The 17047-nt window shown below is 35.5% G+C and overlaps 1 protein-coding gene across 1 annotated transcript; it reads right to left on the bottom strand.

The window, feature by feature from the left end:
• Positions 1-965: 965 nt before the first annotated feature.
• On the bottom strand, positions 966-2057 carry LOC149244660 (uncharacterized). The gene has a single exon (XM_089368043.1). It carries the CDS (start codon positions 1903-1905, stop codon positions 1192-1194), a length of 714 nt encoding a protein of 237 aa, XP_089224169.1. The 5' UTR covers positions 1906-2057; the 3' UTR covers positions 966-1191.
• Positions 2058-17047: the final 14990 nt, after the last annotated feature.

Here is a 17047-nt window from a genome sequence, read left to right as displayed (position 1 = left end):
AAAAATAAATTTAATAAAAATAAATTTGTCTTATTTGAACAGTTGGCAAGATAACTAAAAAGAAAACGCAGACCAAATTCTACAACTCTCATTTGAAAATATATAAAACTATATATCCGGAAAGTAGTTATCTATAGTCAAGAATTCTACCTAATTGCACTAAAGAATTTAGAAATTCAGTTTTTCTGTTTTAGTATTAATACATTATTAATATGCTTTATCTTTATTTAATTTGTCAATGGAATATTTTATCAATGAAATTTTATAGGATTTCAGGCAATATATTTCTCGGCAGAAAGTGTATGTTTTTCTTTTACACAATAGGAAAACTTATCATAACTCATTTTTCAAACTAGTAGTGATCATAACACTCTATGATTGCTATCATAGAGTGTAGGCTGACCCATCACCATTATTCAAGGAAAACCACACCACCCTTTGGTCAGTAAGGTGGCAAGCTTTCACTCCTGCCAAAAGCCTTTAACCTGTTTTGTACAAGAAAGATGAGCTCTTAACCAAACAAAAATAATTTTAAGACATATTCCAAAACATACTCTCCAACTTTTAAATAGAAAGTGTATGTTATCTTTAATTACTAGATTAAACCAAATTGCACTAAAAAATTTACAAATTAAAAAATTATCTTTACTTATGATATAATGTTCATATGTTATATTTATTTTTAAAATTTAATTTTTGTTTGTTATTTTTTATTTTTAGTAAAGTTATATTTTTTATATTTAAATTTTATTTTTAAATATATAAATAAATTTAAATTCCACACAAATCCATATTACATTTAAATTGTCGAATCTCAATTTTTAAAATTTAAAATTCCCACTATTTCTATAACTTGTTCAATATATATAAAAATCCAAAAATATAACATTGGAAAATCCAAAGAATAAGACAAATATCATAAAAGAAAATCCCTGAGATTGCAGTCCTTTGTGGATATTGTGTTAACATACTGTGTTAGTATTGGCCCAAAATTTACAAATTTCTGTATAAAGTTCAAAACTGAGATGTGCATTGTGAATGAGGAGCGATGTTGCTTCGTACGACTGCCATTTATTCAACACATTATTAGATTGCAGACAGTGACGTACTTCAATCTTTTCCGCACAAATTTTACGCGTGAACGTTCTTCAATCTTTTCTGCACATATTTTACCCGTGAATTTATGATCCATCATCCGGTTTTGTTTCTGGTTACTTCCGTTTCATACTTTCTCAACATTGGTAGTAGGTACCACCATGCAGATGTGAATAACACTGCACAGAGCCGGCCAGAGAAAACCAAACAAAATAGTGCAATTACAATAATAGTTGCATTCAAACTGGTGTCATAAGCCATGGCCTGCCTCCTTGTCCTATATGATCCTTGCACCGCTCTCGCAGGTCTGGTGGGCCGATAATCAATGGCCACAACCCTTCTCATTTTTTTAGCTTTAGACTGAACACGATCATGCTTATGCTGAGGATCTGCGTTTTTGGGCTTCACTGCCCTCGGAGAAGCCATGAGAACCGGCAACTCATCTTTTATCTCGAAATCCCTCTGCTTCTTCTCCCTATTATTATTATTATTCTCCACAGGTCTCAGGATCGAAATCCCGGCAGCGCCCCCGCCATTGTTTTTCTTCGGGATTCCCTCTGTGGGTTTTACCACAACAGGAACCCATTCATTATTCCAATAAGAGAATCTAATCAGGGCCTCTGGCGCACCAGTTTTGTCCGAGATATATTTTCTTCTGTCAGAGAGTTGGGCATACACATTTTCGAACTTGTCAAGCCCTCTGGTAGAATAAGGATTCGAACCCTTGCCGTGTCTCTGTCGCGATATGGACCTGGGCGAGACAGCGATTTCTTCTGCTTCGCCTTCCACTGATATCCTTCCACAACGCATGGATCTCTCTTCCCTGTGATCTCACACCCAAGGAAACACGAAAACCCAAATCAAAATAGTGCTGAATTAACCCGTTCCAGTCTTATCTGCCCTCTGAGATTTTGAATAGGAATGCGAAGCAAAGTTTATGAGAATTGTCAAACAATTCTATGGCAAATGATGAATGAATTGTGGATTGGAAGTGAGATCTCTGTGTCTCTTTATAGAGAGAAATACAGAAAACGAAAATTGGTGGAGGGGTCGACCACGGAGGAAAGGAAAATGCAGAGAGAGAGAAGTAGATTCGATTGACCCGATACGGGAGAAGGTGGTCATGTTCGGACGGCCAGGCCAAACGCTAATGACAGCAAAACGCGTATTGACTTTGTGTTGGTCAAAATAGATATATTGCGTATATTGCCTTTGTGTTGGTCAAAATAGATATACTGACTTGACTTGGTCAGTGATATTCTATTCTATGAATGCATTATTTGGTTAAATAGGTTAAACTGATTTTTAAAATCTGTGATATTCTATTCTATGAATACATTATTTGGTTGAATGGGTAAAACTGATTTTTAAAATCTGCGTGCAGACAAGGCTAATAATTAAGGATAGCGAGAGAAAAACTCAGTTTAAAACTGATTTCCTTGATGGTCATGTCAAACACCGTACATCATATTCAAATTACAGACGAAAATTAGATTTCTTCGTATTATTGAACTTTACACAATCCACAAGCAAGGGGAAAATTTTCTTTTATTGTTTAAAAAAATACCTACAGTTCAGAGGTAATTCAGAAATACAATATTCTTAAGAAAATATGATAATTAATTGAGAAATAAATTATTGTGAAAAAACATTATCATATTGTTTAAAAACCTTAAACCAATTATAATTCACAAGACATTAATCAACCATCAAATTTATCATTGTATACAGTGCAATGTAGACCCAAAGAAGTGCATATATTATAATTATAAAATAGATAAAAATGTAAATCAAGTTTATATATATATATATATATAATTGATAATAGGGTAAATTAAGTTTATTATAATTTTTGACACAATATATTATATTTATATTTTATATTTTAGAATATAAATATTTAAATATAATGATGATGGTGGTGGTGGTTAATGTCTATTGAGACTAAACTTTGGTCTATCAAACTTAAAGAAACGAATTATTTAGTTTGATTTAAGATTTTATTCCTATACTCAAAAAACTTGGAGGGAAGCCTCCCGAACTCACTATAATTTTGACATCGTAAAAGGCTAGGAAGGTCAATGTTGCAACAAAGATTATGAAACTGAGATCAAATGTGGTTGTACGCGGGGCACTCTAAGAAGTGATTTTCATCCTCGACGTTCATATTGTCACAGAGATGGCAGATCCTTTCCATCCATGGTGTTTTAGGGACTGCCAACAACCCGTTTCACTATGGAGCTCATGAGAGTTCGTTCTAATCTTGGCTATATTGATTTTTTTCTTTGAGCTAGTTAAAACAGAGAGATACTTTTGATCTTCTAGGCTAGGGTTGATGACCTCCTTATAATATCTTAATTTTCTTTTAGCTGCTAAATCTTTCTCACACTACATTTTTTCTTTGAACTTAGAAGTAAAAATATTTTTAATGTTATTAATGTTTTGTAATGCAACATTCTCGTCGATCTCCCAATGGTTTAACTAGGCTCTCGTGTCTTTATACCAACCTCGTTTGAGCCTTAGGGGGTTTTGGATGGAATTTAAAGCTAGCTTAGGAAGTCTATGTTCTCCTTTGTTATTGAGTTCGTGCTTGTACAATAGAAGCCTAGTCATAGCTGGGCTCTCTATAGGGGAAAGACCCACTTCTATAAGGAGAATAGGATAAGGTGTATTGCTTTTAATTTTGAGGTTATACATTATAAAACGCTTGTGGATTTGCTCAATCTTTCTCCAGGATTCTCTAGAGATGCTGCAAAACCTCACATTCATATAAGATAACAGGAGCGACTAAAGTTTCAAAGATGAACTTCTTTCTATCCCACATTACGAGGTTTGTCGTTTTACAATTATTTTCAAGACCAAAATAAGCTTTCCACCCCCCATTAATCCTTTTCTCAATGCTATAGTTCCAGTTGAGCTTGTGATGAATATCAATTCCTAGGTACTTGTAAGACGACACTTCCTCCAAGTTACTATTGTCATACATAAAATTGGCGTAAGTGTGCTTCTTGGATTTGATAATCATAACTTTTGTTTTGTCAGCGTTAAGAGTCATACCCATGGTAGTGCAAAAATCCTTAAGAAGTCGAAGTTGCTTATCAAGATCAGATGGGCACCTTGCGAGAAGAACAATATTGTCAGCATAGAGAAGAAGGATGATGACTATCCCAACTAAGATCGTGCCAACACAACCTGCTTCCTCTAAACAACCTTCTAGCTTGTCGATGTAAATCCCAAATAGGGTAGGGGAGAGGGAGCAACCTTGTTTAACTCCGATATTACGCTTAATATCTTTTGACCACCCCTCATTGCTCTTTAACTTGCAATTACATTCTCGTATAACTTTATAGCGGCATCTCTCAACTCGAAAAGAACCTTTAGCTCTTCTAATCTATTCCATAAGTTGTTTCTAGGAACCATATGGAAATCCTTTCTAAAATCCACAAACCAATAAAAAAGATTGGATTTATTTTATAATATATATATATATATATATATATATATATATAATTTTATTTTTGTAATCTTGGTAGGACCTTCTCATTTTCGAGTTTTTACATGTCTGTTATTCACCCCATTTCCGGGGAGGGTAGCACAAGAATCGAACCCAAGATCTTCGGTTCGGTGAGACTTCATTTCCACGGTCATTGCCGCTTGAGCTACCCCATGCGGACTATATATATATATATATATAATTGATGATGATGATGATGATGGTTAACGTCCGCTGAGACCAAATAATGATCTATCGGACCTAAAAAGACAAATTATTTATTTTGATTTAAGATTTTATTCCTATGCTCAAAAAGCTTGGAGAGAAGCCTCCCGAGTTCACTATAATTTTGGCATTGTAAAAGGCTAGGAAGGTCAGTATTGTAACAAAGGTTGTGAAATTGAGATCTAATGTGGTTGTATGCAGGGCACTCTAAGAGGAAGTGGTTTTCATCCTCTATGCTCCTATTCTCACAAATATGGCAGATCCTTTCCATCCATGGCGTTTTAGGAACTGCCCAACGGCCAGTTTCACTATGGAGCTCATGAGAATTCGTTCTAATCTTTGCTATATTAATTTTCTTCTTTGAGCTAGTTAAAATAGAGAGATACTTTTGATCTTCAAGGGTGGGGTTGATGACCTTCTTATAATAACTTAATTTTCTTTTAAACGCTAAATCTTTCTCACACCACAATTTTTCTTTGAACTTAGAAGTAACAATATCTTTAATGTTATTTATGTTTTGCAAAGCATCATTCTCATTGATCTCCCAATAGTTTAACCAGGCTCTTGTGTCCTTATGCCATCCTCGGTTAAGCCTTAGGTGGTTCTGGCTGGAATTTAAAGCTAGCTTAGGAAGTCTATGATTGTCTATGTTATTGAGCTTGTGCTTGTACAACAGAAACCTGAGCATAGCCAGGCTCTCAATAGGAGAAAGACCTGCTTCTATAAGGAGAATAGGATAGGGTGTATTACTTTTAATTTTCAGGTTATAAGTTATAAAACACTTATGGATTTGCTCAATCTTTCTCCATGATTCTCTGGAGATGCTGCAGCCCCAAACTTCACAGCCATATAAAGTTTTTATTATTTAATTTATTATTATTTTTCAATGAAAATATTATATATTAACAATTTTAATTTTTAAATAATAGAAAATTTTGGAAAAAAAAGATTAGTTTATTTATTTAAAAATTTCATCATGCAAACATTTATTTTTAATTTAATTTATTGTTATATTCTTCCATAAAAAATATATATATCATAATTTAAGTTTATTTATTAAATTATAGGTAAAAAACGTATTTTTTATGATTATAATTATTTAAATTAAAATATATTATAAAAATATATATTATAATTTAAATTTATTTATTAAATTTTATGTAGGATAATTTTTTAATATTTTATTATATAAAATTATGATGTAACCATCATTGTATTTATAATTTGAGTTAACATTAGAATGTGATGTTTTTTCTATATTTATTAAACAGATAAATTGGGTTAATTATTAATTTTGGATAGTTTTATATTTATATCAATTAATAATTTTAAATTTTACGTTTATATGTATTTATCTAAAATTTATAAAAATGGTAAATAGTTAAAAAAATTAATGATAATGGTGGTGTTTGTTACAAAAACCAATATAAATACATTTTTAATATAAATATAAATTTAATTTTATAAAATATATTTTAAAATAATAATATGTTAAATGATCAAAAACATTTTTAAGATAAATAAAATACAATTTAATTTATTGCCGTAAAGATTAAAAATTTTAATATAAATAATTTACTATATCATTAATTAAATAAAATTGAAAAGAAATACACTTTTGTTTTTACACATTTATTATTCTGTCTTATAATTAAAAAAAAATTAATTTAATTTTTTTTTATTTTTATATTTCATCCTATATCTAATATCTCATCAAATAACAAGAAATAGCTCATATTTCACCATAGTGGTCTTTTTCTTTTTTTTTGGGATAAACTTACCAATTATATTCAGTATAAAAGTTTATTACAACTCAAATGTCTCGGGACATTTTATGGGCCTGAACGACCATTAGAGAACTTAATGACAACCTAAAAACCAAAAAAGGCTACCAATTTGTCTCTCAAAGATGACAATTATTTACCAGCAACAAAGCTTAAAGGGAGAAAATGGTAGGCTCAATAAATGACCACCTTACAAAAACCATTTCCAAAAATATTTGTAAACCAGGACTCATGTGAGCTTGATGAAAATAAAGACATAAGAGACAGATAGATAACACAAAAACACATATAAAACAAAAAAACCTTAGGAGACACAAGTCCAGATAGTAGAAATTGAAAGCAATTCATTCATCGAGAACAATAACTAGATAATTTGGAGATGAATTTCCACTTGCCATGTGGATAGGAGTAGTGTCCATGATTACCTCCACATTTTGCGGTGCAGTTGTATCTATATTTGAATCTGTATTAGTATCGCATTCAATTTTGTTCAAGTGCATTACCATCTCATCCATATCATATGGAATGTCCCACATGATCCTTTTCATCTCCTTTAGTTGACGAAGAGCTTATAGTTGTCCACTTGCTTGTTGGGTAGCACCATATGTAGCAGATTGGCCATATGTCGGTGTTGGAATATCGAATGCAAGAAGTGTAACTTGTGCTTCCGCCATTTTCCTGGGTCAGGAACCCAATTAGTTTTTCCTACACAAATTTCTGAGTCAGAGTGATACATTTTCTCTCCAAATTCTTTTTCTTTCAAGGTCTGAATCTCCTGTCTAACCTCCAAAAGCACAACATTGAAAAATTTGGTCAATGATTCCCAACTGAAAAGACGACGTTGTCTAGAGGATGGAGCTCTGGTTGAATCGCCCCCTGCGACTAAGTAACCTTTGTATGGGCGCCATAGTGATCCAAATTTTGCAAATAAACTTCTCACAATACTTACGGAGAGTGGTACGAATAGAGAGAGATGACCCTCGAAGACCCCAGTAATTACATAATAGTGATCCAAATTTTGCAAATAAACTTCTCACAATACTTATGGAGAGTGGTACGAATAGAGAGAGTGGTACGAATAGAGAGAGATGACCCTCGAAGACCCCAGTAATTACATAAAGAAAGACAGATAATAGTGAATTCACTAGCGCAGACACAATACTGACATCATCCAAGAAGCAATAACAAGAGTTTTTATAATGACACTGAAACAAACACCAGCTAAATTGATGCAGGAGCATCTGGCTAACAAGGCAATGGTTTCTAAAAAGGACAGAGGACACAGTTCATTGGATGGACAGTATATCTGTCTTTATTTTTATTTTACTTTACTCTTTAAATTGCCTAAGAATAATGTAATGACTTTTAATTTTAATTAGGAGCAGTAGTGATTAGTTAGAATCTTTTGTTTCCCAAACAGCTGTATTACGGTTGTAAATGCATGTAAAACAGAATGTGCTAACTAGTTATGGAAAAGCCCGTATATGAAATAACTGATATAACCAACAACACAACTAACAACAGTTACAAAACTGTTTGTATACAATGTTATAAAAGTGGTGAAACAAACCATCACAGGGGTTCGACTTTGTATGAAAAAGAACAGAGATATTAATAAAAACATTCTGTGCACATATATTCCTATCGTGTCCTCAAAGATTGTGTAATTTCACTAGTAGATTATTATACAAAGACTGCTGAATGTGTTGCTACAGGTTCCGAGCCCAGAGGGAAGGATAAACCAGTTGGACGACAAGCAACAGCACGAGTCCATATAACCAGACCATTAAAGAAAGACCTCGTAACAGGTATGTGGAAAATACAACACAAGTCTTAACTACTCATCAATTAAATTCATATGAATACATAACACAGTCGGCCAAAATTTCCATATATGTTTTTACATACTGTCCGAAATAGAAGACTGGACTAAATCCACAGTCGTGAGACATTAACTCCTACAGCAAACAAGAAACCAACTTCCCGTATGACTCAGAATCACAACCCATGTCATGCCTAGTGACTAAAGAAGAGTTAAGTACAGACAGAGAGCAGCCTAAGGCCAGCAACCAAGTTCAGCAAATAAAGTCGAAACACCCCTATAAACAAGCTACCAAACATCATAGAAACTACCCGTGTTTGCCCGAACAGCCGAGAGCTCAAACACCGGAACCCTCGAACGGTCACACCTGCAAGAGCATGAACAGGAGTGGTTAGACCAAGCAACAGCGTCAACCGAGTTAAAGAGAACTTGAAAGGGACGAGCAAACAGAAGGAAATGGCACCCTACCTGTTCGGTGAACCATAGCCTTCAGCCGACCCCGAGAAGACCCCTGCTCACGAAGGAGCCAAGACATCAGGTACAGGTAAAGGAGGATTGCAAAAATTCCGGCATAAAACCAAAAACTTACCGAATGAGTTTGCAGAGACCCCAACTGAGGACGCCGCCATCGGATTGCCAAAGACTGTGAAGAAAAGCTGAACCAGTGTTGGAATAAATAGCAAACATTACATAACCATCGTATAGCTTAAACCCTCACTGGAAGCAAACAGCAACACACAGAGGCGGAAGCTATTAACAGAGAAATTGAAATCACTCACAGGATACAAACAGCATACACAGAGACGGGGACCCTCGAAAGAAAAACAAAACCCCAAATCACAATAGTATTCGACATGCAAGCCGAGGAATAGTGCCATGCAAAACTTACCAAAGTATTCATAAAACGCCGGGAGAGCAGAGGCATATCAGGCCGGAAACCAACGACCGAAGCCGAAAGGGAAACCAGGAGCCACAACCAGCAAACCGTGTAAACAAGTCGCAGGAACCCACATCCAAAACAAACAAACCACCGAAGTTGCAGAGCTCGCAGAGCGAAAGACCAGGCGAAACAACGAGAATGAAATGAGCGCGAAGGAGTAAAAACCCCAAACCTGGGCGGATTCGTGGGATCCCGAGGAGGGACAGGTGTTCAACGGGCAAGTTATTAAGGTACAGACCTTCATAAAACAAAATCCATACGGCGCCGATTGCAAATCAACCAACATAAATATCCAACAAATCCAAAATATTATTATATTCACTACGGTCGTATAACACCTCAGCACATCAACGGCGGGACCACGTGGGCTGGCCCCATCATAAATAGTACGCAAATAGACCAGAGAAATCCCTAGATTGCACAAGTTAATCCATGTAGAGAACGAGGATTAACATTACTAAAACTAGATAGAAAATGTACCACCGTACCAATCCCTGACGAGCAAGACTAGACAATTGAAAAATATACTAGAGAGGTCGAGGGTTTTCAAGTATGCTGAGGAGATTACCGGAACACGTACAAAAGATGGTCTTGAGAAAGTATTGTGTAAGAAGCAGACAAAATACATTTGTGGCCTTTAGTGATTCTAAGGTAGCCTCCTAGAGCAGGTATGGCAATGAGCCTACAAGGGAGACACAGCCAAAGTGAAAAATTGTCTCCCTTCCCAATAATGAGATGCAAAACGTGATGACAAGATGGTTGCCAAAATATGAAAACTTCAATACCCCGGTAACTACAAAAAAAACCCCGACTGATAATATAGAAATCTTTGAGACACTATACCCAGTGTGAAACAGATACACGACTACCCTTTGTAAGTGAAAGATATCAACCAGACACTTGATGCAACAACATACAAACTCTTGAACATAGAATGGCCACATTCTAGAAAGACAAATTTTGTAGAAAACTTGAAAACTAATTGAGAAACAGAATAACGATTGCCAATGCCAGAGTCCTGAGCATACCTTGTGTGATTTGTGGCTGAACAACAACACCCAGGAGCTGCCCTCCCTCATGCCACCCTCCTCCCTCATGCAGGGTGATGAAGAATGTTATATACAACCTTCGCCAATACTCAGATCTGGAAGGAAATCAAAACCACACCCCCACTAGGCACTAAGTGGAAAACTTATTTCTAAGATCATTTTTCGCCAGAATCCTCATGATATGATAATTAATAATGTCATACGGCCGTCTGTCAGAAGAAATCTTTCTTATAGCCAATCCCCCACATGTCTGTGCGTTCATGCTTGCGTCAAAGACGTCAAAGAGAATGTACAAAGGTTTGAACTAGCCCGTCTTCCTGGATTCCCACCGTGTCACCTTTATTACACCATCCAAAACACCATGCAAACGTCTAATGCCTGACCTAACATCTAACCACGCATTTGCGTAGTGATGCCAGGTGTCGGAGTTGGCACACATTCCTATATCCACCTCCAATTTTGCCTTCCATATACCATGCATGGTGTTAAACAGACATGGACAGTAAACAATATGAAAGATAAATCAGTGAATTCAATTTTTATTAACATAAGATACACATTTATAGTACAATAGGTGACTCTTGGGATTCAGATCCCAAGGTCTCTTGGACTGCTTTGTCCATTCAACTTCCACGCTAACCCTTTAGGATTAGGTGTCCAACATTCCCCCCTTTAATCCGAAGGGTTATGTATGAGTCCAAGAAGAGAGCTGTAATACAACATGTGCAAAAAATGCATGGCAGCACTAGGCTGAATGTGCTCTATGAAATGTTGGTAAAAAAGGGCGGTGGTTTAAGGATGACCACCAACACTGGAACGCTTAGTGCAGTTCCCGGAACTCTTCCAATACTGGCAAGAAACTGAAGTTTTTTGGTAGAGGAAGTGATCCTATTGTTTTAAAGAGGGAAACCTTCAACCATAAAAGGGAGGTCTCACCCCGCATAAAAGGTAAAACTTCAACCTGAAAAGGGAAGTCTCAACCTGTGATGGTTTAAGGATAACCAACAACTCTGGAATGCTTAATGCAATTCCTGGAACTCTTCCAAAGCTGGCAAGAAGCTGGAGTCTTCTACTAGAGGAAGTGTTCTCAATCTGTGTTCACGGGCATCTTTGTCTCTGGCTGCAACTCTGAAACTGGTGTGGCAGGTTGTGGCTCAGGCTCGCTTGATGTGACTTTGAAGCTTGTAGATGACCATCATTTCCCCCCTGTCAGATACAAGGTGAGAAGATGGAGAAAACTCAACTGCAAGACTGTTCAATACTCTGGAACAAGTTCTGATATGTGTTTGGAATATCTTCTTGGCTGTTGATGCCCATTGCCAAGAAGCGATCCATCCAAGATGAATCTTTGTTCTTGCAGGACGTTTGTTTCTGAAGCATTTGTGTGAAGAATGACTGGTTTTATGACAGTGCTTACATGGTTGAAGATCAAAACAGTGATCTTTCAAATGGCCAACTCGATCACAGTGTTGGCATTTCTCAATCTGTTGTTGTTGTTGTTGTTGTTGCTGTGGAAGAGGGGCAGATTCTAGAACAGCTGAAGCTGAACTCTCATGAGGAGCAGGTGAACTGTCATCAATGAATCCAGCATTCTGAAACTGAATGGGCTTTGTGTAGTCTGGAATATGAAAGGACAAGTCCTTGTCATATCCAAGACCAGTTCTGTGCTTGTTGTGGACAAGCTGTTCCCAAGGTCTGATGATGGGCTTGGGAAGTGCAGACTGAACCTCTGCATCTGCATGTATAATTGCTGCTTTATTTGAATGAACAGTGACATTATTGACTTGCTGCTGATGGGTGGTTGTCTCAATGTTCTGAACAAAAACAGGTTCAGAATGGTGTCTATTTTGATGTAGCTCTTCTTGCTGTAGCTGTGATTCAATCTGTAAAAAATCAATCTTTTCCTGTGCATTATATAAGCATGTCTGAATTTCTGAGAGAGATCTTTTGCTGATTTGTAATGTGTCATCAACAGTAGATTGTATAAGAGTTTTGAGGAACTCTAATACTTCATTGATTCTGGCCATTTATGCGTTAAAAACTGATCAAAACTACTACTTAATGCAGAAAAGTAGTACCCACTCACAGTACACAGCAATATTCTTTATAAATGTCAGCAAATGATCAGTGTGAAATATAAAGGATTACAATCAGCTCACCAAAAACTTTATGCAGCAGTGGAATCAAGAAATCAATGCACTATAATGAGTTTTAAATACAACAACTGGGGCAGCAGCAACTGCAAACTTGTTTGGATCCTTCACTTTCAAATCAACGTCAGCAACAAATCAAAAAACTCAATAGCTGGCAATTTCACAACTGTACCATTGCATGCGGAAGCTTATCTTTCATGTGATTCAAAATCATTCACCATTGATTTCTTACTTTCATTAAAAGCCATCATATATGGAATTATCTCAATTCCAATATCTACTCATCAATAGGAAAATTCATAACTTCTTAAACCCAATGACTCAAATCATTCAGATGCTCATCAACCAAATAAATATCATTCATATATGACCAAAATTTAATGAAACAATGTAACCAGCTTCATCAATCCAGCTAACATCCCTCATCTCATCTAAGTGAGCCAACAAGTTGTTTGCATCACACTTGATGTTTGCAGGCCTTATATAACCTTATAGCCAAATGAGCAGACGGGCATCTAGAAAACAGATTCGAAACAAACTTGAGAATCCTATCTGCATGTGGGTGTCAAACAAAAGAGTCGAATGAAACCAGAAGCGTTTCCCCAGTAGCATTCTGAAAAACTTTTGGCCAACCTTGGACCGATTCACAAAATTCCTCAATACACCCCTTGCTAAGTTATGTATTTGCTTCACAACATTCTCACTAATATTCTCAGTCTCCATTGATAGCCATTTCACTCTAGTGCATATATCCAAACAAATTCAGATGAATACTGTGAAGATAATTAGTGAAAGAGTGGTTACTAAATTATGGAAAACCTACTCGAACGAGAAATTCAATGAAACACTAGAAACATAGTCTCTTTGGATTACATTAACTTTCCTTTGAATTCTTCTCATGACTTTTGAATTTATTTATGCACTGCACTCTTTATTACATGTTGCCGCTCATAGTTACCTTCCATGCGATGAATGAGGATTTTCCCACCCTTGTGCACGTTTGAAGAATAAGCATTGTTACAAAAAGAAATCCCTTCACGTACTTGCCATTAATGAGATTTTTTTTTTTTTTGAGAAAAATCACACAACGATCAAGAATTTTTGGTATCTGTTTCTGGAACAAGTCAGATTACTGTGCGTTGTTCTCTGAGTTTGGTGAGGCGCTCTGCTCTCTTGCTGAGTGATGAATGAAAACTTGAAAAATCCAACATAAACATATAATTTTGGAATTAGTGAATCAGAAACTGAATTTGGATTCTAAATGCCCAGAGCGTGTTAGTACCACAATGGCATATCGCCGGGACGGGATATCGCTGCACTTTAACGGCTATACCACTGTGCGCCCTTCGCTCGGTGCTAATGTATATCAATTACATCAATGTCAGCCACAGTTCTTTATAATAAAAACGATACCACTGTTATACCACAGTTCTTTATAAAAACGATACCACTGTTATACCACTGTTCTTTATAATAAAAACGATACCACTGTTATACCACAGTTTTTTTTTTTTTTTTTTTTTTTTTATAATAAAAACGATACCAACACGATTTCTTTGCCGAGAATAGTCCTTTTAAAAAACGCAGTCACTCTGATGCTCATACTGTGGTCTGAACTTCATACATATATTAAGTTCTATGACGGTTTACCAAAATAACTACAGTGGCTTCTTGAGCAGCATATAAATGAACAAGCATATGTGGAAGCTCGACAGACGGTAAAGGAGAAAACGCAGCAATACCAATCTTATCAATGAGAAAACGCAGCAACCAGCTATAAGGACGCAGCAATACCATTAACCCAGTCTTCGATGACCATTACAAAAGGCAGTGACCATTACAATAAGCAATCTTTAATTAATACAACGCAGTCTTATCAACATGACCATTACAAAACGCAGTCACTGATCCACCATAAACTCAGGCTTCAATAACATAACAGGTTTCAATATACGCAGTCTCAATATAACATAGCCAGGTCTTCCATACGTTAAACGCAGGTCTTTGAAAACACACTCAACCATAAACACTAAAGGCAGCGAATGCAGTGTTTCAGAGTAGGTCAGAGCATGTCAGAGCAGGTCTTCCATACGCAGGTTTGATTAACAATGGCAGTCATCAATTCATAATACATGAAACGCAGGTCTAAATACCTTTCAAAAAAACGCAGGTCACAGCATCATCACCTTCTCTTCCTTGAACGGTCCTCAACGCAGCGTATGCAGCGATGTCAGAAGGGATGTCGGGCTGGTGCGCCAGGGAGCAGAGGAGTTACACTATTTCTGGAATCTGGGGACCTGTGCTTTGATACCATGTTAAACTCACATGGACAGCGAGACAGATGGAAAGATAAATCATTGAGTTCAATTTTTATTAACAATAGATGTACATTTATAGTACAATAGGTGACTCTTGGGATTCAGATCCCAAGGTCTCTTGGACTGCTTTGTCCATTCAACTTCCACGCTAACCCTTTATGATTTACGATTTACTGGTTTTTGGAAAACACCCGGTCACCCAGAAAAGGTTGTTCAATCGGGATTGTCCACCGCCGACCATCCATCGGAAAATCACCCCATTTGGAGATGCATGATGGGAAATGCTATTTCCAACCCTATAGCAAAGTTAATGCCGCTGGATAGCCGGATATAACACGTTGTTTTTTTTTCCCTAGTCATCACCGTGTGTGTGTTATATGTGGATATCGAGCCGCTATGTCAGGCCGCATTAACTTTACTATAGGGTTGGATATAGGAGTCCGATGCATGATAGTTATTCTTGTGAAATAAAAATTCGTGTGAAAAGGATTTATGATATGTATTTCCATATAACCCATGCTTTAATAATTGAATTCATTTTATCTGAATACCATGGGTAAAATGAAACTCACACTCATTAGACAAAATGACAAGAGGTGAGTGTTATTGTTAAGCGTTTGAAATCACTCAAAATCAATTATTTTTCATGTAGTTTTTTTAAATATCCAAGTTAAATCTAGACCTTTTTATTCTAAAAACTTTTAGAAATATTATTTAAATTACTTATTATAATTAAATCTATTTATTTTTTTAATTATTAAAATTTTAAAGTTTATTTAATCTTCTTTCTACAACAATTCATGTATATTTGTTTATTTAATATAGCAATGTATATTTCCCTTTATGCTTTACATAATTTAAACAATGAAAAATAATTTAATCAATGAAAAAATGATAACGTACGGACATAATTACATCTTAGAAACAAACATTATTATATATTACACACAAACTGAAATTAAAAATTAAACTATCATAATTGTTTCGAAACGCGTCGACAAATGATTTTCCATGTGATTTTCGCCGAAAAATCTCTCTCTAAATTGATATGGATCACAGAAACCTGAACTCTATTATCATAAATGTATTAATAATAGTCATTATTATATTAATTATAAATTATAAAATATTTAAAAATATATCAATTGTTTCACTTCCTTCATAATCATCTTTAAAATCTAGAATCAACTTACACTCCATTATTAATTAATTGCTATTACATGGAAGATACAAAACTCGGTCGACTTGTTTCTTCCTTTACTGGTCAGTCTAGTGCTCCAGAATAATATGTATCCCATCTACCTTGCCTCCTCTGCTTTGTCCCATCATATAACAGTCTCTCCACTTAAGGTGGGGCAGAGGTCAGCAAAGCCACAAGCAGAACATCACTTTCTCGAATGTATGTTGATGCAGCATTGGGTGGAAAAAATCAAGATTACGCAAACGCTGGTCCATGCACCCCTTAATTTAAAAAGGAGCAGTTTCACGCTCCTTTGATTATATATTTCTTGACGACCACATATTTTTTCTGAAAGCAAAGTCTGGAGAATAGATTAGATCGACTTTACACCGTCGACAGCGTGGATCAAGGGACGGCCAGAGATAACGAAAAAAAAAGAGATATTGAGACGCGTGACTTAGTCACTGTCCATCCATTGTTGACTTGCTAAAACTGATTTTCGGATCTGGTTGAAGACGTGTTAAAGAGTAAGTGAGGATAGGCCCGTTCAAAGACAGCATGAAATTGTTTTTGGTTAATGGTGTAAAATATAATCATATATTTGCTAATAACTTGAATTCTTTTATATAGGTAAAATAGGAATTATTCACCATTTATTAAATATTTTTTTTTTAATATTATTTATTTTGTGGTAGGACGTTTATTGGTCTAACCTTTCTATTGATGTGATTGATATATTGTTATGATGGTCAAATTTTGTAGATAAGCATCCACAAAGTAATTTTATTGTGATTAATAAAATCAACTTTCACATAACAATTTCTTTCTAAACCTTGATTCGGTGTTTCTCTTGATTATATAATTATATATATATATATATATATATATATATATATATATAAAATTTTTATTTCTGAATTTATGCCACTATTTTCTTAACTTGGTACACTAGACTTGGAACACCTGATGCTTAAATTGCCTTGTCATA

This window comes from Pinus tabuliformis, chromosome 8, assembly GCF_031772625.1.
Source record: "Pinus tabuliformis cultivar Carrire ecotype Pingquan chromosome 8, CPIR1, whole genome shotgun sequence".
Lineage (NCBI taxonomy): Eukaryota > Viridiplantae > Streptophyta > Pinopsida > Pinales > Pinaceae > Pinus > Pinus tabuliformis.
Note: the sequence above shows the minus strand (reverse complement) of the source record. Positions and strands in the feature narration are given on the sequence as shown.

What these genes read in the sequence shown, in the direction of transcription:
- LOC149244660 (XM_089368043.1), bottom strand. Translation starts at nt 1,905, where the DNA reads ATGCGTTGTGGAAGGATATCAGTGGAAGGCGAAGCAGAAGAAATCGCT.